Raw genomic sequence first — 20,436 nt, forward strand, 5'->3', positions numbered from 1 at the left:
TATATATATTAGAAGGTGGGATACCTCTCTTGTCTGCAACTGGCCTTTATCTCCGTTTGTTTATCTAAAGAATTCTTGAAGGTCATATACCTTTGACCAAGATTTTGGGAAAATTATGCTATTTGCATGTTCTTGGCTGTTGCTTGAAAACTTAAACTATGGTGCACATATCATTTGATTTATCTTAAAAACAGAAGTCACTCTGTGATACAATTTGTCTTGATAGAAATATGTGCTTTTTAAACTTGTCCTTCCAACATTATGTAATTGAGCAGCTAGTATAAAGGGAGAGTCTAGATTAGAGCTTCTTAAATCCTGTTCTTAATTAGTGTAATTGCAAATTGCGAATTGATAGTGATATGTGAGTGTTTATGGTTATATGTCTGCAATACATTTAGTTTAGGTGCTTAGTTTCATATTTTTCAAGGGATGGATGCATATGGACATTGCTTGTTTGTTAGTTTTTACCCTTAAAACATTTACATGGAAAAAGGTGGTAAAATTGTCATGGATCCCAGTAGGAGTGTGATTCTGCAATATCAAAACTTTTCACAAATGTGTATCATGCTTATATCAGATAAGCAGATCTTTAAGAGTAAACCCCATTGAACCCAATAGCAACATATTAATCATACAATAATCATGTTACATGGTTTTTGACCTTGGTTGCAAAACTCTTTTGTCTCCTACTTTCCTAATCAAGTGGGATTGCACAAAAGCATTAAGGAGAGACAAATTGAAAATAAAAGAGAGAATATGACTAACCCGTGACATCTACCTTGACTCATTTACAATACTTAGGTTCCACATTTGGTTATAGTAACGTGAACCTACTGCCTGTCTAAGTTTCTTTGAGGCTGTTTTCACTGTAAATTAACCTCAAAACCTAGTGATGGAGATTAGTAGTACCATATCTTAAATCATTTTATTGCAGACACTTGCTGATTTAGTGTGAGACAACATGTCTGTGGAAATAGGTTTCTGTCTGTATATCACTAATAAGGTGAGAATATATAAAAACTGCTACATGCAGAGTTACTCAGATTAATTCCCACTTCAGTAGAATGAGAATGTAAAGCTGACTGATAAGGATTACTATTATTAACAAGGTTAAAAAATGCCAGTCATTAGATTTTAAGCAACACAGTATCATTGGGATGTTTTATGTACCGTAAAATATGGACTGGACCTCTTTGTGTACAGGCAGTTGTTAACTTATGGCCACAGTTGAGCCCAACATTTCCATTACTAAGCAAGACAGTGACTTTTGCCCCATTTTACAACTTTCCTTGCTACAGTTGTTAAGTGAATCACTGAAGTTTTAAGATAAGTACGTTAGTAACACGGTTGTTAAGTGAATCTGGCTTCCCCATTGATTTTGCTTGTCCGAAGGTCAGAAGCACATCATAAATACATGCCAGTTGCCAAATGTCTGAATTTTGATCATGTGACCATGGGGATGCGGCAAAAGGCATAAGTGTGCAAAATGATCATAAGTCACTTTTTTTTAAGTGCTGTTGTAACTTTGAATGGTCACTAAATGAACTGTTGTAAGTCAAGGGCTACCTGTATTTATGTATTTTTTTCATCTTATTTTCCAAAAGTTAATTTCTAGATTGTTTATTCATGATACCTCCTCAAGGGATCTTATTTCCAGGATTGAAATGGACAACAGGCTATAGGCATGCAGCTTTTATACAATTAAGTTTGGCAGATTATTTCTATAGTAAAGGTAAAGGTTTCCCCTTTCCAATCGAATCCGACACGAGGGGGTGATGCTCACCTCCATTTCTTAGCCAAAGGAACCAGCATTGTCCAAAGACACTTCCATGATCATCTGGCCAGCATAGCTGTCTGCCAAGGCACACACCACACTATTACTTTCCAACTAAAGTGGTACCTATTTATCTACTCACTTGCATGTTTTTGAACTGCTAGGTGGGCAGGATCTGCGGCAAGTAACAGGAGCTCACTGCATTGCACGGCACTTGAGTTTTGAACCTGGGCTGTCAGTTTTCCAGCTGACAGGCTTAGCATCTTTAACCACTGAGCCATTGCGCCCCCATATTTTTATAGTAGTTCTCGTAATATATAAACTGTAACTCATAGCAGAGTTTAGAGACTATGCTCTTTAATCTAGATTCGGTTCTTAGCATCTCCAGTTAGAAAGACTGAGGAAAATTCCATTTTTGATGGTGGGAAATTTCTGCCAATCGGAGTGGACAAATCAGGATAATGTGGACCCATAGTTCAATCATTTTTTTTTTAAATTCCATTTATATCCCGCCCTTCTCTGAAGACTCAGGGCGGCTTACAAGCTTAGCAGTAGCCTTCATTCTATGTATATGCCTGCTTATTAGGGCTTTCACACACACCCCAAGCGGCATTATTACAAAGTCAGCTTAATTGCCCCCAACCATCTGGGTCCTCATTTTACCTACCTCAGAAGGATGGAAGGCTGAGTCAACTTTGAGCCTGGTGGGACTCGAACCTGCACTAATGGCAGGCAGCTGGTGTTACTTAAGGAGGCATTAGCCCACTGCTCCACCAAGGCTCTAGGTATTAAGTGGCCTCATATGTTCACTGCAATTTTTAATGTTTAAAAAAGGTGAAAAGTTTTCGAATGTGTCCAAGGTTACTGTGTTTGTCACAAGTGCCTGTTTGTACCTATAGATAAGGCAAACACGACAGCAGACCAATTAATGCGATTATGTGCATTCGGTTCTGTATATCAGGCTATTTATACCTGTATTTCTCTCCTCTTGTTGTTGAAAGGATATAACTGAATGCTGGAATACTCACTGTTCTGCTTTCCCCCCCTGTCTTTCTTCTTCCTTTCTTCTGTCTTCAGTAGAGCATGCGCCATTTTGAACATTCTCGGTAAAGTAATCCGATATTGATGTCCCTTTCCTTGTGTGATATTTCAGAGTGTGAGAATATTGATGCTGAAAGGAAAAAATATGAAACATTGATTTAAATAATTTTTCTGAATTAATGTTAAAAGGCAGGTTTTCCCCACTACCCTCCCTGTTACCAATGGATCAAAGTTGCATCTGCTATTATTTAAACAAATACTTGAAATAATTATTTTTTTTACAAAACGTTTTATTAACTCCTCTTTAGCTTTGTTAGTATTAATATTAGCCAATATTCAATCAATTTGAAGTAGGTGCCTTCTTCAAATAAACCTACGAGCAAACAATACTATACACTGCCAGCATTTTAAAAACAATGTTTTTTTCCCTAGCCAGTTGTAAAATAAAGCCAAAGAGGAGCTTAGGGAATTACAGCAGAAAAGAAACTGGAAGAAAAGAACAAACAACTTCCAAGAAGCCTTTCCTCTAAAATGTTAAACTTTTTTAAAAGATTAATCCAAAATTATAAAATGTCAGAAATAATGATGGAGGAGCAGGTTGCAGGGACAACTCAGTATATTACGGTGTTTCCCATAGAAAAGATAAATGGTACCACATCATAGTAAAAAGATCTATAAGTAATTCAGAGTAAAAAGCCCACTTAACTGTACTAACTCCCTTCAAGCAAGCAGTGTTTCTTAATCTAACTTAACCCATCAGGGTACTTCCTATTCTTCCATAGAAATTAGTACGTTTTAGCAAAAGAGTGGCATTAAGCTCCTGTCAGCTAAGTAAATTGCTTCTTGCAAGAATACAAAATTAACTTGGGGATATATGGATATTGGAACTGCCTTACCAGTTATGGAGCAAATATTAATTTGCAGTTTTAAATGCTTTTTTTTATAGATCTCAGCCGAATTACTGAAATTTTGTAAATCTTTATGAAATAACTGGGCAAATAAATAATTTCAAATGTTCTTTAGGTACATTCTCTCTTTGTCTAGAAAAAATATTTTAGATGAAATGGCATCTAGGAATAGCAGATGAGAAGCCTGAGCAATTCATTTACTTGCATGAGCATTATGTAATGAGAGAACATTCAGGTACTTCCAGCTATCCTGTTCAAGTAAACATTCTGTTTTCTGGTATGGCAGGAGTTACGTAAAATACTTGGGGGAATATTTTTGCTGTAGGGCTGGGTTTCCACATGAAGGCAATTTACATCTTGAAAGCAAAGAGATGTACTCTTTTGTTAAGGAGAGAAGAGCATAGATTTAAAGGAGCTAAACATCAAACATGGTTTCTGGGTTGATACGGTTTTGGTAGCTTGTTTTTTTGGGTTCATGAGTACTCATTGGGTTTGGTGACATAGAGGAACATTTTACTTTTATAAAAAACGTCACGTGTGAGTAAGGATGTGCTGTTCAGTGCTGGTGAAGCCATGGCAACCTTTGTTTCTGATGGGCATTCCATGCACAGTTTACCAGTGAAATTTGCTAATGGAAAGCATAACAACAAAATGTCACTAATTTTAATAGCTTGGGATCTCTCAACTATTTCCGTTTTTCACTTGAAAAAGACCACTCAGGTTTTGGGCTAGAAAAACGGTCCTTGGAATAAAATCAAAGTCAGTAAAGGAAACGTTGGTGTAAGACCATAGTTAAATAGATGCCCCAATAACTTCATCATATAACTGCAAAGTGATGGGAAAACTACCATCCATTGCACTGTCATTGGTGATCCGTAAACTTGGCACTGAGTTCCAATTTAATTTTTTTTAATTTCTATCCTGAGCACCTTATACACTCAGTCGACTTTGATTGCAGCATTTTACATGGGCATTAATTCCTGTTTAGCTTGTCTTAACAACACAAAATGCACACACTAATAATTATCAGTAAGAGCTTCACGTTTATAAAGCTTATTTAGCAGAAGGTGCACTTCAAAGACATCTTTTTAAAAAGACAGGGTCACTCACCATTCTCAACAGGTTGATCATATTTGGCTCATATAACAAAAGAGTTACTGCAGTTGGGGTGATGAGCACCTAAAAACAGTGCTGATTTAACAGGCCTGCTTCAAAGTCTCTTGCCAGGATTTAGTCTCTATACTGAGAGGCTGTTCAAGGAAAATTTTTTAAAGATATTTTATCTTGCTTTTATTATTTTTATAAATAACTCAAGGCGGCAGACGTGCCTAATACTCATGACTCCTCTGATTTTCCTTACAACAACCTTGTGGGTAGGGCTGAGAGAAAAAGATTGCCCCAAGTTACCATGCCAAAGGCGGGAGTAGAACTCACAGTCTCTTGGTTTCTAGCCTGATGTCTTAAACATTTGACCCTTCCATTATAATGCCTTAGAAAGAGCTGCTCTGGGAAAGACTGGATCTATAGGAAACTCCTTTACTTAACTGGGTGATCTGTCTACCCTGGATTATTTTTATATTCTCAGGTGAATGTAATTGACAAAAGATTCCTCCCCCCCACCAGATTTCTTTTAATAAATAATACAGACTTACTGTACATGACAAAATAAAAATATTTTTATTTTCTCATGAAGATAATTCAATTAATATTTAATTCATGAAAAGTCCTAAAGCTCTGGTATTATAAAGTAATTTCTTTCCTGAGCAATGGAACTGCTCTTTAAAGTTCATTCTGAAAATTACCTACCTAGGCCCATATTCCCAAACTGAGACAAATATTCATAGATTTGAACATGTTATACATGGGAAACAGTTTTCTATAAAAAATATTTTGGAATAAATCCTTTTTCTTCATGAATCCTATCAGTCAGTGTTTCTTCAGACTGAAGAATTCTTAAAAGAATTGTATTGCTGAGGTTGAGAAACACTGCCCTGAATCAGATGTAAACCATATATAATGTTCATATTTTTCCTTACAACATGGTTTTATGATACTGTAAGCCGTCAAAGTCACTTGATAGTGAGATGGGTGATAATTTAATTTAATTTAATTTTTTAATTTAATGATTGCAAGAACTGACTTCCATAGGTTTATAGAGAAAAAGATTGCCAATTTTAATACAGGAAGATCTGCTTTTATTAATCAGATAAGTTATAAATGCAGTTAATAGTAGTTGAGATACTTAGCCTTAAACAAATATCTACTTACAATTGGAAACTGAACAAGTTTAGCTTATTCTGAACTTGAACTGTAAGTTATTGTCAAATGGTTTTAAAGTAGAGGATGCACCCTAAAACTTGATATCTGTTATTCATCCACCTTATAGCTTAGCTTTTCTGTCTAAGAATGGGATCAGGTGTGAAATTTCTCCTTCAGTGATGAAAGTTTATGAACATTTTATAGAGATCTATAATCAAACAGTACTGTAACCTACATATGATCAGTCAGGTCATGCAAGTAGTGAGCGAATAAGGAATTGTGGCAGCAAATTTTTCAGGAGAATGTCAGAATAACTGTGAGCTGAAGATTTTAAAAAATGTGGGCCACGGCAACAGGTCACCTATCCTAAATAAATAAATCTACAATAGAATAGCTGAAGCTATTTGCTGCTAAAGGAGATGCCGCCAGTTACCAAAGACTGGACAGAGTTTTGGGTATTATTGCTTAACCAGAATCTTTTATCTCTTAATAGGGCTCAGGTGAAGCTTTTGACAACATTGCAGATTATACTAGATTACACTACTGCATGGTTACGGATAGTTCTAAAGAGTTCACAAAACTTTCACCATATTAAGGGTCGTCAGTCCTTAGTAATTGTACAGAATGTTGTTTTTTTTAAATACCTGCACTCTTCTGCAGTATGCCATTACTCCTTGTTTTTAAACCTTCTTTGCTTTTACGTTGTATGATTTTCTACCTCTTTTCTTTTGTGTGTTGGAACTTCTCCAGATCATGCTTCTGTTGCCCATCATTTGCCAGCAGCATTTCCTTCAAGTTCAACACTTTATATAACTCGTCTTTCTTTCTGACAGGTGCCTCAACAATTCCGTCGCCACCAGCAGCTCCTGGTCCTCCTCCTCCTCCTCCTCCTCCTCCTCCTAATTTGGATGTGCCAACCCACCCTGAGCTGCAGCCTGTCAACAGCACAAGCAGAAGCGCCTTACTCAGTTCCATTCAGAATTTCCAGAAAGCAGCGTTGAAAAAAACAGATACCTGTGACTGCAGTGCTCCCAAAATCAGCTGAAATTGTTTACAAATCAAATTTGGTATATTTTCTGTTTCTGTTTTCCGAACCAGTTTTCCTGTAATAATTTGATCTAGCCACTCTTTGTTTAGAGTCATTTCAATCTTTTCCCCCCTAAAAATAATATAATTGAATAACTTATATCAGAGTCCTTGAAGGGTGAAAAGGTCCTATTTAGAGATTTATTTCGTGGAATCTTCTTGGGACAGATATTATTTCTTCTGATAGAGTGGCCATTTATATTCTGAGCCTTGCTTTCCAAAAAGACTGAACTATAAATCCTGGCCCATCGATGTTAGCTGTACTACATGCCAAGTTAGCTCAGCTATGCTTAGAAGTATGGCAGTGCTAGGAATTTTTTTTTGCCCTGCAAGATGCAGGTAATCCATGGATTATTCAAAGTCTAAAAGTACAGCTCCCAGTACAACTCAATTTAGAAAAATTATAACGCGATTAGACTTGGGGTTAAATTGGGTATCAAGCTATTTACATTTGCAGGGTTTCCATTAATTCAAATTTAACCTCAATGTATGATTTATTATTGGGCTGGGTGTTTAAAAAAACCTACCTTAAGTTTAATGTTTTAGTGGGAAAACATCATTTCTCTGATTTGTTGAAAATCTTAAATTGCACTTTAAGGATTAGTAATCCATTTTTAAAGTCAAGTATGTGTCAAGTATTTGTTCCTATGCAGATAATGTCATTGTGTAGAAGAGTTCATGTAGTCTGAAATATACTCATATTTTTATTAAAATGTGAATAGAATTTCATTGGTCTTGGAAGAAAATAAATCTGCTTAATCTTTCAGTAGTACTGTACTGCTAAACATGGTAAAACATTAAGTGCCTTGAAAATCTGAAAGTCCAGTTGCTGAGTATAGTAACCCTGTATCAGGGGTGTCAAACAGCCGGTCGTGGGCTGGCTGCATCATATGAGGTAGCACCCACCACAGCTCTGGTAATGCAAAAATTGTCATGATAACGTTGCGACACATCACGTGACGCGAGTTTGACACCCGTGCCCTATATCATTAAGCTGAGATGAGGAAAGATCTTGGTTATAGCTGATGCATCTAAAACAGTCTTCAGCTTAGAGCAGTGATGCTAAACTTATCACGTGTGTCAAAGGTGACATGCCTTTTGGGTGGCATGCCAGCATTCACCAACACCAACCAAGCCACATCTCATTCTCATGCGATTTTGGAAAGCTGCAGAGGTCAAACAGGAACAGGGTGTTCTTTTGTGCAGCCTCTGAAAATTGCATGAGAATGGGGTATGCTTTTGTGTGGTTTTTGGCAGCTGCATAGCTGTGGAAGAGCATTCTCCAAAACTGCTTCAAAAAGAGGCCCACTGAGTGCCACTGTCCAGTGTGGCCTAGCTTGGGGGTGGGGGGAATCGTTTCTCTTTTGTTCGGGGAGGTGTGCATAAGACATGTCAACAAAGTCAAGTTAGGCAATTTCTACATTTTTGACATACCCAGCCCAAAAGGTTCACCATCAGTAACTTAGCCTTAGAGGAAAGAATAGCAGAGGGCATGATTGAGCTGTGAAATAAAGGGAGAAAGGAAGAAATACAACACCAACACAATTTAGTTAATACCTTTATTACAAGCTACATAAGTTACAAAAGAAGCACAAGCTGACTCTTGATAAGATAGGCTGCTCGTGAGAGCAAACCTGATCTTGTAGTCTATAACAAGACATTTTACCATATAATGAAAGTTCTTTAATAATTCATCTCCCTTTGCGTTGGCTTCTTGAGAGAAAGCGAGACAACACGGTCTGTAACAAACATGCTTTCTATTCCTTTTGTAATGCCTTATCCCAATCCACGTGCAATATAAGGTGCAGTTCTGAATACAGTGGCTTGCAGTATGCTTCATAAATAATAGTTAAAAGATAAATTCTCGAACAGAATTTGCACACAAGATCTAGATATTGAGCGTCTTTTTCACAGCAAATATTATGTCCTTTACTTGAGGTACGCAGTTTTCCTCTAAGATCTTTGCATAAGGCATCGGCACATCGGCACCTGTGACACGAACCACAGGTGCATCCAAATGGTTGAAAGCAGGACCTGAAATCAGAAGAATAGATTTGAAATTTATTTCTCAACCTTAAATTGGATATTTTCAGCCTGCTGCCTGGTATGTCTAAAAACTGCTTGTGAAAGATTAGAGAACCAAGAATCTGCTTGAAGATATGTCAAATAGGGCTTTTGTAAGTTTGAAGGTTTTTATTATCCATTTATATTTTATTTTATCCCTGAAGCTTTATTTTTATAAATAACTCAAGGCAGCAAACATACCTAATAGTCCTTCCTCTCCCTATTTTCCCCACAACCACCACCTGGGGAGGTGAGTTGGGCTGAGTGAGTGACTGGTCCAATGGCGCTCAGCTGGCTCTCATACCTAAGTGGGACTAGAACTCAGTCTCCTGGTCAGTGGCCCAAAATCACCTGCGTGCTTTCAACCTAAGGCAGGACTGGAACTCGGTCACCTGGGTTCTTGCCTGGTGCTTAACCACTAGATCTAACTGGCTCTTTTTAGTATATGGCTGCATATACTTGACCTTCACCAAAAGACTGCTCTTGCAGATGGGATGGCCTTTGCAGTCTAAAGGGAAACTCACTCTAATGAAGGATGAGGGCAACTGAACTTTCATTGGAAGCTTCAAAGAAGAGAGTACCAGCATTCTGATGTTAAGAACCACCGCCGTATGACTCTTCAAATACCTTCCATAATTCTGGCACAGATTTCAGCTCCCACCCCAAACTGGGGCCAGCCACCTTCTACTGTTACAAGATTATTGGTCTTCATGATGCTAGTTTCAACGGTTTCAATATCCAATGGCCGAATACTACGAAGGTTTATAACCTATGAGAAAGGTTAGAGAAATTGGACCAGTTGTCAGTTTTGTTGGAGTGTGGAAAATAAATGGAGATCGTAACTTTTTCTCAGTAAATAGAGCAAATTCACAGAAAGGCAGTGTTCCGCGCTTGTGTACCACTGAAGATTCCATTTTTCTGTTGATTTTGGAAAATCTTGGAAATCATTCAACAATGGTAGATAACTGTCCTCCGTCCAAGTCTCCACCTTGTCTAGTAGGCGTAGCCAAGGAACCAGCAGAACTCTTAACACATTTGAAAGGTAGGCAACAAGTTTTGAAGATATCTCTTTCATGAATTGTATCTCAACAAAATACTTTGTACCTCACATTCCACTCCATCTTTGGCAAGGACAGCAGCTGCTTCTAGACAGTGGCTTACAGGTCTTGAGTGAGACGCTAAGGTTATATGGGTTCCTGAAACACAAAATAGATGATTGAGAGTTGTAAGTTTGGCAGAGACCTGTTCTAAATTCAAATTCTTTAAAAAGGATTTTCCAATAGTCACCATCATGTCAACTTTTAAACCCTTGAACTGAAGTTGAACCTATTACCTCAAAAATGTATAATGTTCACTGCTAAGAAATATACCTAATATTATCCAAACACTTTAGGAACAGTATGAGTGTTGTAATTAGAGCAATCGGGACTGGGATGGCTGAGCAATGGCAATCCTGGTTGCCATCATAACCAGGGAACTTTGAGCCACTGAGGACTTCACATGACTACGATAAGAGGAAGAAGAGGGAATCCAGGCAATGGGGTGGTGGTTGTAAGCTACGGGCAGGTAGCCAGGCACTTTGGGTGGATGCTACACAGTGGTGGGATTCAGTCAGTTTGCACCAGTTCGACAGAACCGGTAGCTATTTTTTTGTTGCCCAGGCCCAGAATGGACTTCCGGAAGCGGCATCCACACAGGGAACCGGTTGTTCACCTATTTGAATCCCACAACTGATGCTACAGCATATAGCTAGGTTAAAAAAAGCAGCAGGAGCAAGAACAACCTGCTGGTTTCCCCACTGACTTTGCTTATGAGAAGCTGGCAGTAAAGGTTGCAAATGACGATTGCACGACTGCAGGGGTGCTGCAATAGCTACACTTTGAGAACTGTTCCCGAGTCCCCCTTGCTCAGCACCACTATAACCTGAACGGTTGTTCATTGAATGGTCATAACCCGAGGACTACCAGTACTGTCAAACATAGTGTCAATGCTGCAAACATTGATATTTTTTTGCACTGACAATATAAGAGACAGCCTGTTACTTTAATTACTTCGCTTGGGGGTGAGGAAAGCTACCCGGATGTTTTAAGAAGATAAGAACTTGGCAGGTTGTCTAAAGGAAGAGAAACTAATTCTCTAAATTAATTGGAGAATGTGACTAATGACAAAAATAAGACAGGTGGAGAATTGTATTTAATATATTGTGCAAGGGGGGCGGAGATTTCAGATTCTGGCATCCCTCCATGAGTGCCGATGTTTCGTTTCATTATTAAGACTTTTTAGATAAACAGTGCTTGCATTTTGTTTGAATTGTCTCATTTATCAGAACCATGACACACAGGAGCTGAAGCATTCCTAACACAGCAAATGAGTAATATTTTAGACCCATCTAGAAATGAGAAGGGGAAAATCAATTTTAAAAAGATCAATGAATGTTTGTGCATACTTCTATCGCCAAATTAAAAAAACAGATGATGGGCCATTGGGGAGCGTACTTACAATAGAGAAATGTACGCGCCAGACAAATCTAGCCAGCGGAGGGATTAATCAGGCACACTCAAAAACAACCTCTCAAAAATCAAAATCAAGAAATGCCTAAGGTTTTGGATTGTTTCCATTCTCATTGAGTTTGTAAAGATACTTCTACAAGGAATAATGTATGTTTTAAGACTTGAAATAATGGGTAACCATTAGGGGTAGGATGAATTCTGGAAGCTTGCAAATTCAATTTGTTCTATTCTTCGCCCGGACCTTTCAAGCCCCCCCTTTTTTTTCTTCTTCTCTGTTTCTGTTCGAGTTTAGCAACTCTGCCATCTATTTTCTTTTTGCTTTGGGAACCAGGCAGCATATAAATTCAATAAATTTTGATTATGAGTTTGATGATGCAAGGAAGCCAACCTGGCTGATCTTAAAAACCATATCAGAATCTCTTTTTTAAAAAAATAATACTTGCAGAATAGAGCAAATTGAACTTTAAATCACTTGCACATATGCATGGGTACCAGCACGTGCGCCATGGGGCCATGTGGCCCGCTTGCATATCTGCGCTAGCACCGCCGTGAACCCACCCGTTCGCGGCCCCGCAGGGGTACACATTTCCCTGCTCCTCCTTTTCCTTCTGGGCCGCCAAGGCGGAAAGGTTGAGTTGCTCTGCTCTAGAGCACCCAGAGAACTTGGGAAGGCTAAATGCAAATGGCGTGCTTGCTTACCTTGCCTTTCTATCTTGGCCTTTCCTATAGGAACGATGAAATCTTTTGAAAGTACTTCCTCAGACAACTCAAAGGACACACCATACATTAACTCATTTTCCAACATGACAACTATGAAGAATAAAAAAAGAAGTGAATTTTGATCACGGTCAATTTTTTGTGCTCGTCAGAGATTACTTTTATAGTGAAAGACTCTTAAGACACATCACAATAGAGGTCTGCACAGTACCAGCTTGATATCTTGGAGTGAAACCTAAAGTACAGAGAAATATCTCATGAAACATAAATGCCAAGAACCATTTGCTTAAATCAGTTACTCCTTGGCCTACTACATATTCCAATTTCCTACTGAAATCTGGAATATTCAACCAGAATTGCTGTCACAAGTTTAATTTTCATAAGTGCAAAAAAACTGTTTGATGCAGATAAAATAGAAGAAGGCAGTGCACTCATATTACATAGCAATTTTTTGGATTTGTTTACCTGGGTTATCATCCCTGATGGATGCCTTAAGGAGACCTCTTGCATCCTCTGCACTCCAGGGGCTAACTACTTTCAATCCAGGGCAGTGCCCATACCAGGCTGCAAAACACTGTGAATGCTGGGCTGCTACACCTGCTGAAGCACCATTTGGACCCCTGAAGACAATAGGCACAGGTACCAACCCAGAAGACATATAGTAGGTTTTAGCAGCCGAGTTTATTATCTGATCAATAGCTTGCATGGAGAAATTGAAGGTCATGAATTCACAAACAGGTCGCAAACCAGCCTGGTAAAACAAACCATATGGATTAATATTAAGAGACAAACTCAGACAGTCTACTGCTGCTTAATCCCTCTTCTATATATTCCTCTATTCATTCCCTATGTCTACTTAGAGCTGCCAGGCCTCTGAATACATCATACCTGTTTTTTTTTTAAAAAAAACCTCTTTGTTTAGAAATCATCAGTTTGTTTAATGAATCAAGCGTGCATGTTTGTGTGTGTGTGTGTGTGTGTGTGTGTGTGTGTGTGTGTGTGTGTGTAAACAAAAACTAAAATACTTAAAATACTTTTCTTTATAACATATGGGAGTTACATACCATGGCAGCACCAACAGCAATTCCAGTAAATCCCATCTAAAGAAGGAAAACAAACAAATTAGAGATTTTATAAACACACCATTACTGTATGAAGTAAGATTTACAGCTACCAAGGAATTTACTTGCAAGCAAATTTATTTAAAGACAAATACTAAAATAAAAAGATTAGAAATACCTTCTGGGTTCATACCTCTGATATAGGAGTATCTATTACCCTCTTATCCCCATATTTCTTCCAAAGTCCTCTGCTAATCTGTGGATTTGAAAAAGGAAGTCAAATTGCTGCTAAAATAATATCCTTTTTAAATAACACACTAATTATACTGCAGTGCCCTGGTAGATTATCTTACCTTGTATGCACCATCATACTGCGCGACTTCCTCTCCGAGCAAGAAAACTTTCTCATCCCTCTCTATCTCCTCATCTAAGGCCTGGTTTAAAGCATCACGGACAGTGACCTGTAATGATAAGATATCTAAGTCAACATCCACAAACTGCTACTTCTAACAGTTACTGTCCTGAGAGAGGAAGGAAGACTGCAATATTTTTACTGGTATTTGGATTAGAATTTCGATAGTTGAAAGCAAGTATTTTATGCCAATCTGACATGGATTAGGAAGGATAGGTGATCTTCTACCCTGGAGAAGCATTTACTGAACAGGTGAAGGGTATCTGTCTTACTTTTGTACAGGGGAAAATGTCTGAATGGTGCTCATAGTCAAGAAATACAATTTTCCTACACAGGCACTTACAAGGGGAAAAGATTATGTGACCATTATGGAACTTTCTGAATTACTCAGTACTACAGTTAGTCCTCAATTTACTTGAGCCTGAAATTATGGTTGTAAGTCATAATTTATAACAATTTCTGCGGCAGTTGTACAGCGAGCTCATTTTACTCAATGGGCGCTTTTGCCAGAAACTGGAAGTAAACACCAGAAACTAGCAAAAATTGCAGAAAACCAGTCCCATGACCACAGGATGCTGCAAATGGTTGTATACGCAAGCCAGTTGCCAAGCACCCAAAATATGACCACATGTCCACAGGTGGAAAGAGGTGTGTAGCAATCAGAACTCTGGAACCAGGTTATAGTTTTGAAGAGGTTGATCATAACCTTGAACAATCATTAAGTGAGGAGTATTTGTATTTTTAATGAATGTTAACATTCTTTGTGCATTTTCATGTTAAGTCCTGATTACTATTATTGATTCAATAAATCACAGCTCTCTGGGTTTACACACTGAACTTAGGTAGAAACAATGGTTTACAAATCATAACATCTGGATTCAAAAATTGTGCTAAATTAAGACTAAGCAAATCATATTTTGAGCCAGCACAATCATGAATAATTTTCTCCTGGGCATTAATAGCACGTATTCTCTGAATAGTAAGAGCACTCAAGACACAGTTAGTCTAGAACAGTGATGGCAAACCTTTTAGAGACCGAGTGCCCAAACTGCAACCCAAAACCCACTTATGTATTGTCAGGTGCCAGGTGGGTGTGGCCCATTGGATGGGTGTGGCCAATTAGATGGGTGGGCCCCATTGGGTGGGCTGTGGCCCATTGGGTGGGCATGGCCCATTGGGTGGGCATGGCTGCATTGTTAACGGCAGACTGGGTGGGACTAAAAAGTTCAATCAATCAATTCCAACTTTGCGAGATCTTTCCCCCCCCCCCCGCAAGAAGTTGAAATTGATTGATTGAACCTTTTTTTTGCACACAGCAGCGGTGGCCTAAAGCGAAAAGGTTTTATAAAACCCAGTTGAAGGCCTAGGACTGGGGTGATGGCGCACGTGCCCAGAGAGGGCTCTGCGTGCCACCTGTGGCACGCGTGCCATAGATTCGCCACCACGGGTCTAGAACAATGTTCCTCAAGCTTTTTACTCAGGAGGAACCCTTAAATAATGTTTAAGGCTCAAAGAACCTCTGCAAAACAAATATAAAAACTTTGCAATACAATTCACTTCTAACCTACGCAATGCACCTTTTACAATGCTTATCACAACAGCAAAATGGCAAGCCAGCAACTGGGTGTCAAGTGTGTAAAGGTTTTCACTACTATAAGCACTAAAACTATACAATATGCCAAGCTTAAAAACTGTATTTATCTTTTTAATCACAATCTCAGAATACACATTATACTGGGATTAAACTAGGATTTTTTCCCATGTTACTGTCTGGTGGTGGTCCTATAAATAGGACTGCAGTTAACACCATGCCTTTAATTTACAACTGCTGAAATGCTACACAAATAATCAATGGTGTCAAAAATCTGAAAAATCCAGAAGTATCATTATGTTTTTAATGAAAGTTATTTCCATGTAACCTCTAGGCTTAAAGATAGACTAAATGGATATAAATAACAGGTTCATTCTAAGCACATTTACAACTGCATAGCTACCACTCACTAAAGCACCATGTTACAGAAAATATGAGGGGTCCTTGGTGCTCTCTGAGCTTGCTTTTTTCTTGCAGACATTTCATTACCCAAACTAGGTAACATCATCAGTGCTAATAAAGGTGGTCTTAAGAGATTCTTTGGTTGCATTGTTTGTGTTGTCTTCTTTCTTTAATAAACTAAAGCCCTTCAAAACATCCTAAGCAGACCAAAAGACCCAACAACCCCAAAAGAAAAATCAGGAGTCATCTACAACATACAATGTAAGGAGCGCAACAACCACTATGTAGGATAAACAGACAGATAATATCCACAAACACCAACTAACAGTCAGAAGACATGATAAAAATTCTTTAAATTCACAACATATAAATTTAACCATAGTTTCAGCTGAGAAAATGTGACCATTCCAGACTAAACCAAGTCCAAAAATGCCAGGAAATTTCTAGAAGCCTGGCACTCTGACAAGTCAGCCATCAGTACTGGTAGACACACAGACATTAAAAGGAACAAAAAGTCCCAAGCACCTCTCCACCAGCAGTCAACACTCAGATCAGCATAAACTCCAAGACCAAAACATAAGACCAACAACCAAGTAAACAATACCCCAATCAAGAAACTACCAAAGAAGCCAAGAGCAAACAGCCCAATCAAAAAATCTAGAAGACCACCCCCACCAACACTGAAAGGCAAGACACTAGAACAGGAGTGTCAAACTGGCAGCCACGGGCCAGATGCATCATAAGCAGGCCAAGCCCACCCCGGCTCCACAAAGGCAAAAAATGTCACGATATGTCACATGACACTATCAAATCTGACACCCATGCACTAGAATAAACTGACAGCAAATGGCACTCCTTACTAGCACTGATGATGTTACCTAATTTGGGTAATGAAATGTCTGCAAGAAAACAAGCAAGCTCTGAAAACACCAAGGACCCCTTATTTCAAAACTGAGCTACAAATATTCTCCTTTATTAAGGCAGAAAATATTTCCAATTGAATACTAGCTGATCGAAATCTCAGGGACCAATGACAATACCATTATTTCCTTCATTTTGATCAAGATAACTCCTTCTGCAGTGGTGGCGAACCTATGGCATGCATGCTGGAGGGGGCACTCAGAGCCCTCTCTGTGGGCATGCGCACCTTGCTCTTTGGCTAAGTTTTTGCAGGAAAAAGACATTTCTCAAGCTCCTTCCTCTCTTACTGAGAGCAATCCTGCAAAAGCAAGGATGACAAAGAACAGCAGAGTTAGTTTTGAAAATGAAATCCTTAAAGTGTGGAATTCTCTGCCAAATAATTTTAAGTAAATGAAAGCATTTGGAATTGTTTTCCTTACTTTGTTTGGATCATCTTATGCTTGTGAGCAGCTGTTTTCAGCTTTGAATTATATCAAATCTGACACCAGAAATAGACTAACAAATGACCTGAGGGCTGCATGGGTTGCTCTCAAACTTACAAAGTACGAGCCAAGGTTAGACAAATTATCAGCATGCATACAACAGCAAAAATCACATTAATTGTTCAAAAGCATGCCAAATGCAAACTTTTACCTTTCAATAAAAAGTTGTTTGTATCATTGAAAGTTTTGTTATTGTGTTTTTCTTTTAAGACAAAAAATGTTAATGTATGAGTTGTTTTTTCTAAACTAAAACCTCAGTATTCAGGTTAAATTGCCACGTTGGCACTTTGCAATAAATAAGTGGGTTTGGAGTTGCAGTTTGGGCACTCGGTCTCTAAAAGGTTTGCCATCACTGACCTAGAGGCACTAGCCACATAACTAGATCCTTTCTGAAGGTATTGATAAATGTTTAGAGAATAGGAAGTTCATGGTCACATCTTTGGTCTGCTAAAACTCAAACACCTCCCATAAACCTTTGTCAATTATTAGGGCATCTTTACCTGCCTTTGCACATCTTGCAATGTCACCAACCCATTTCTTCAATGAGTATTATAACAAGATGCATAAATTGCCTTAATTTCTCTCTATTTGTTTATAATCATTTACTCCATTTATTTTTTCCAGTCAAGCACAACTACATACCTCTTATTCATGTTAACTGCCATGTCCGCTTTCCTTGTAGTATCATACAATCTAACCTTTGCTGCAAGTTATTCAGGTTGTTGGCCATTAACATGATTGTCTGCATACAAAAGTACCCTTGCTTTCACAACCTCAAAACACATCTACAAAGTCACTAGCATCCCCTACCTAAACAACTTTTTTCCTCTTTGGTATTACACTCACTTAAAACTGTTACTATTTTAACTACCATATAACCTTTCTAAACTGGATGATTAGATTTGTTGTACAGGTAGTCCTTGGTAAATGATGGCAATTGGGACCAGAATTTCTGTCACTAAGCAACACAGTTGCAAAGTACATCACAGAACCAAACCACTTAGCAGTGGAAATTTTAGTCCCAATTGCTATTGTTATGTGAATCCTATGTCACATGGTCTCTATTTGCAACTTCCTGCCAGCTCCCTCACTGCTGGTAGGAAGCCAGCCACAAAAACTGTTTAGTGACAAGGAATGCTGCTGTTCCAACTTGAGCCAGATAACAAGCAACAGCCACAATGCAAGTACCAGTATGTACAATCAATGCTCCTCAGAGGTTCTAGCAGTCGCTAAACAAATGGTTGTTAAACAAGAACCACCTATACTGAACATTTTTGAAGAAATTACGGGAAAATGACCTCTCTTCTCTAGGACATATACAATGGTGCAACACAACAAATAAATAGGTGTTATTAGGTGCCAGATTTAAATTGGAAAAATACAGAAAGCTAACCTTGTGTGAAAAATTAAACACAGCGAATGGTTTTATTCGCACCTGCTCTCCCTACAGGCCAACTAAACAATGCCCACACTTAGATCACCTCCATCCAAACATCTTTTCAGCTGATTCAAAGCCTGTCCTTAGACTTGGGGAGAAATTGACCTTCGCTTGCGTGGATTTTGAAGGCGTTTTAACCTTTCCTTAAGGTTCGCTCGAGCTCTTGTACCTGAGCAGCAGCAGACCCAGACGACCGGAAGCCTCGCTTTGGAGGTGCCGACAACCAGCCGGCTTCTAGCCTCAGCACACACCGAACAAGGCCTCGGAGGGGACCCGCCGCCATCTTGAACCTGCCCTCCACTCGGCGCGCGGCTGAACGTAATCCTTGCGCCGTCCGCCCATCCTGCTTTCGGGTTCCACAGTTGCCCAGTAACCGGGTAAGAGAAAGATTCTCGCGAGGTTGAAATAACGAGAACTGCCCCGGTAGCTGCTCGCTGGTACTTTTTGCCCCACTTCCGCCCTCAGTTGAGAACGCTAGGATTCCAACATCAGAGATTATTTTCCAGCTGTAATTCGAGGTGGTCGTAGAAAGTTGGCTGGATGAGAGAGAGAGAGAGAGAGAGAGAGAGAGAAAGAGAATGAGAATGAGAATCTATGTTATTATTAAACCTGTCTCTGTTGAGCATCACAGAAAAGAGCCCAAATTTTGAGCCAGATAATGGAAAAAAACCTTAACACCTTTTTCCCTAATGGAATCAGCTCATATTGCCAATTCGGAGCCCCTACTCTGTTTAAAAATCCCTCTATGACCCAATTCTAGAGCAGCGTTTATGTATTTGAGTGTATTTTAAACAGAAAAAGCTTCACAGTTAATAAAGAAGAGGCGGGGTCGGAGACGGGGATTGAAAAAGCTTCTTTAAATGTAAACAGTTATTTAAGGAAGATTTGCATACCTTTGCTCACTCCCAAATAATAAATAAGGCCATAGGGATACGTGTGTAGGACTAAGAATAAAGCTTTAGAATGGAAGTCCATCTAAGATTATTGAGCCTTCACATCAGAACTCATCTGGAAGAAGTAGAATGGATGGAATATGCTTGCTAATCATACTTTGGAAATGAAGCTCATTCTTTGTTGCAAGTTCAGTTACAAGTTTATGAAAATGCATTATATGCAGGATAAAGGCAGCCCAATTGGTACAAAAGCTGTCTTTCAGTTCCAACTGAATTGGTTAAACACTAGTACCTTGGTCTTGTAGTATTCACTAAGAATAAATGATCTACATTCCTTCAATCAGATTTCAGCCAAATATCTTCCCAGGCAATGGAACAAATTAATTTCTCTGTGTGCTCATTCTTGCTGGCTTTTTTTTTTTTTGTATATGGGAGCGAAAATAGTTTTCTTCCAATTGTCAGCTATAGCTACAATTTTTTGCACATGTTAAAAGAAATCCCACAGCCACTCCATATGCAAAGCACGTTTCTGTAACATTTACAGCATCTAATTCTGCATGCATGTTCTGTGGCTCTTTTCAACCAACATAAATCATTTTTTTGCAGCTTTCTTTTTCTTTACACATAAACAGTGTCTTTCTGTCTTTGATTTTTGAAATAATTAGTCTCTCATAAGTTTTTTTCTAATCCCCAGCATCTTTTATGTTATCATTGTATCAAGTATGCTTTTTATCATTGTTATTAGCATAACTCCAGACAGTTCTGCAACACTCAGCAACATAATTATTCACTCTGTTCTAAGCAGCCTGTATACTTACAGCAATGTTGCATTAATTATGCTGGAAGGCTAAACACTGTATTTGTAAGCCACCCAAAG

At 38.7% G+C, this 20,436-nt stretch overlaps 2 protein-coding genes across 7 annotated transcripts in view; one reads left to right on the forward strand and one right to left on the reverse strand.

The window, feature by feature from the left end:
* PXK (PX domain containing serine/threonine kinase like) overlaps positions 1-8,011 on the forward strand; it is a 58,676-nt gene extending 50,665 nt beyond the window's left edge. For 3 of the 5 annotated variants that reach the window (XM_083352650.1, XM_083352651.1, XM_083352655.1), the window contains one exon: positions 6,816-8,011. In XM_083352650.1, the coding sequence (XP_083208776.1) occupies positions 6,816-7,027 (212 nt within the window). In that variant the 3' untranslated portion in view covers positions 7,028-8,011. Of the gene's footprint in view, positions 1-2,854; positions 2,881-6,815 lie in introns of all 5 variants that reach the window. The other 2 variants (XR_014491212.1, XM_083352654.1) reach the window with 2 other exon arrangements.
* A 608-nt stretch (positions 8,012-8,619) lies between these two features.
* On the reverse strand, positions 8,620-18,972 carry PDHB (pyruvate dehydrogenase E1 subunit beta). Of its 2 annotated transcripts, none has more exons than XM_083352040.1 (9): positions 18,836-18,972; positions 13,774-13,881; positions 13,614-13,676; positions 13,424-13,459; positions 12,825-13,110; positions 12,342-12,452; positions 10,237-10,328; positions 9,760-9,901; positions 8,620-9,102 (listed from the first exon to the last, which is right to left on the reverse strand). In XM_083352040.1, exons 1-9 carry the CDS (start codon positions 18,947-18,949, stop codon positions 8,957-8,959), a joined length of 1,098 nt encoding a protein of 365 aa, XP_083208166.1. In that variant the 5' UTR covers positions 18,950-18,972; the 3' UTR covers positions 8,620-8,956. The 2 variants fall into 2 exon arrangements, 1 of the variants encoding a protein (XP_083208166.1); XR_014491136.1 differs by having other exon boundaries at positions 8,972-9,102; positions 9,657-9,901.
* Positions 18,973-20,436: the final 1,464 nt, after the last annotated feature.

The sequence above is a fragment of the Vipera ursinii genome, assembly GCF_947247035.1.
Source record: "Vipera ursinii genome assembly, chromosome: 2".
Lineage (NCBI taxonomy): Eukaryota > Metazoa > Chordata > Lepidosauria > Squamata > Viperidae > Vipera > Vipera ursinii.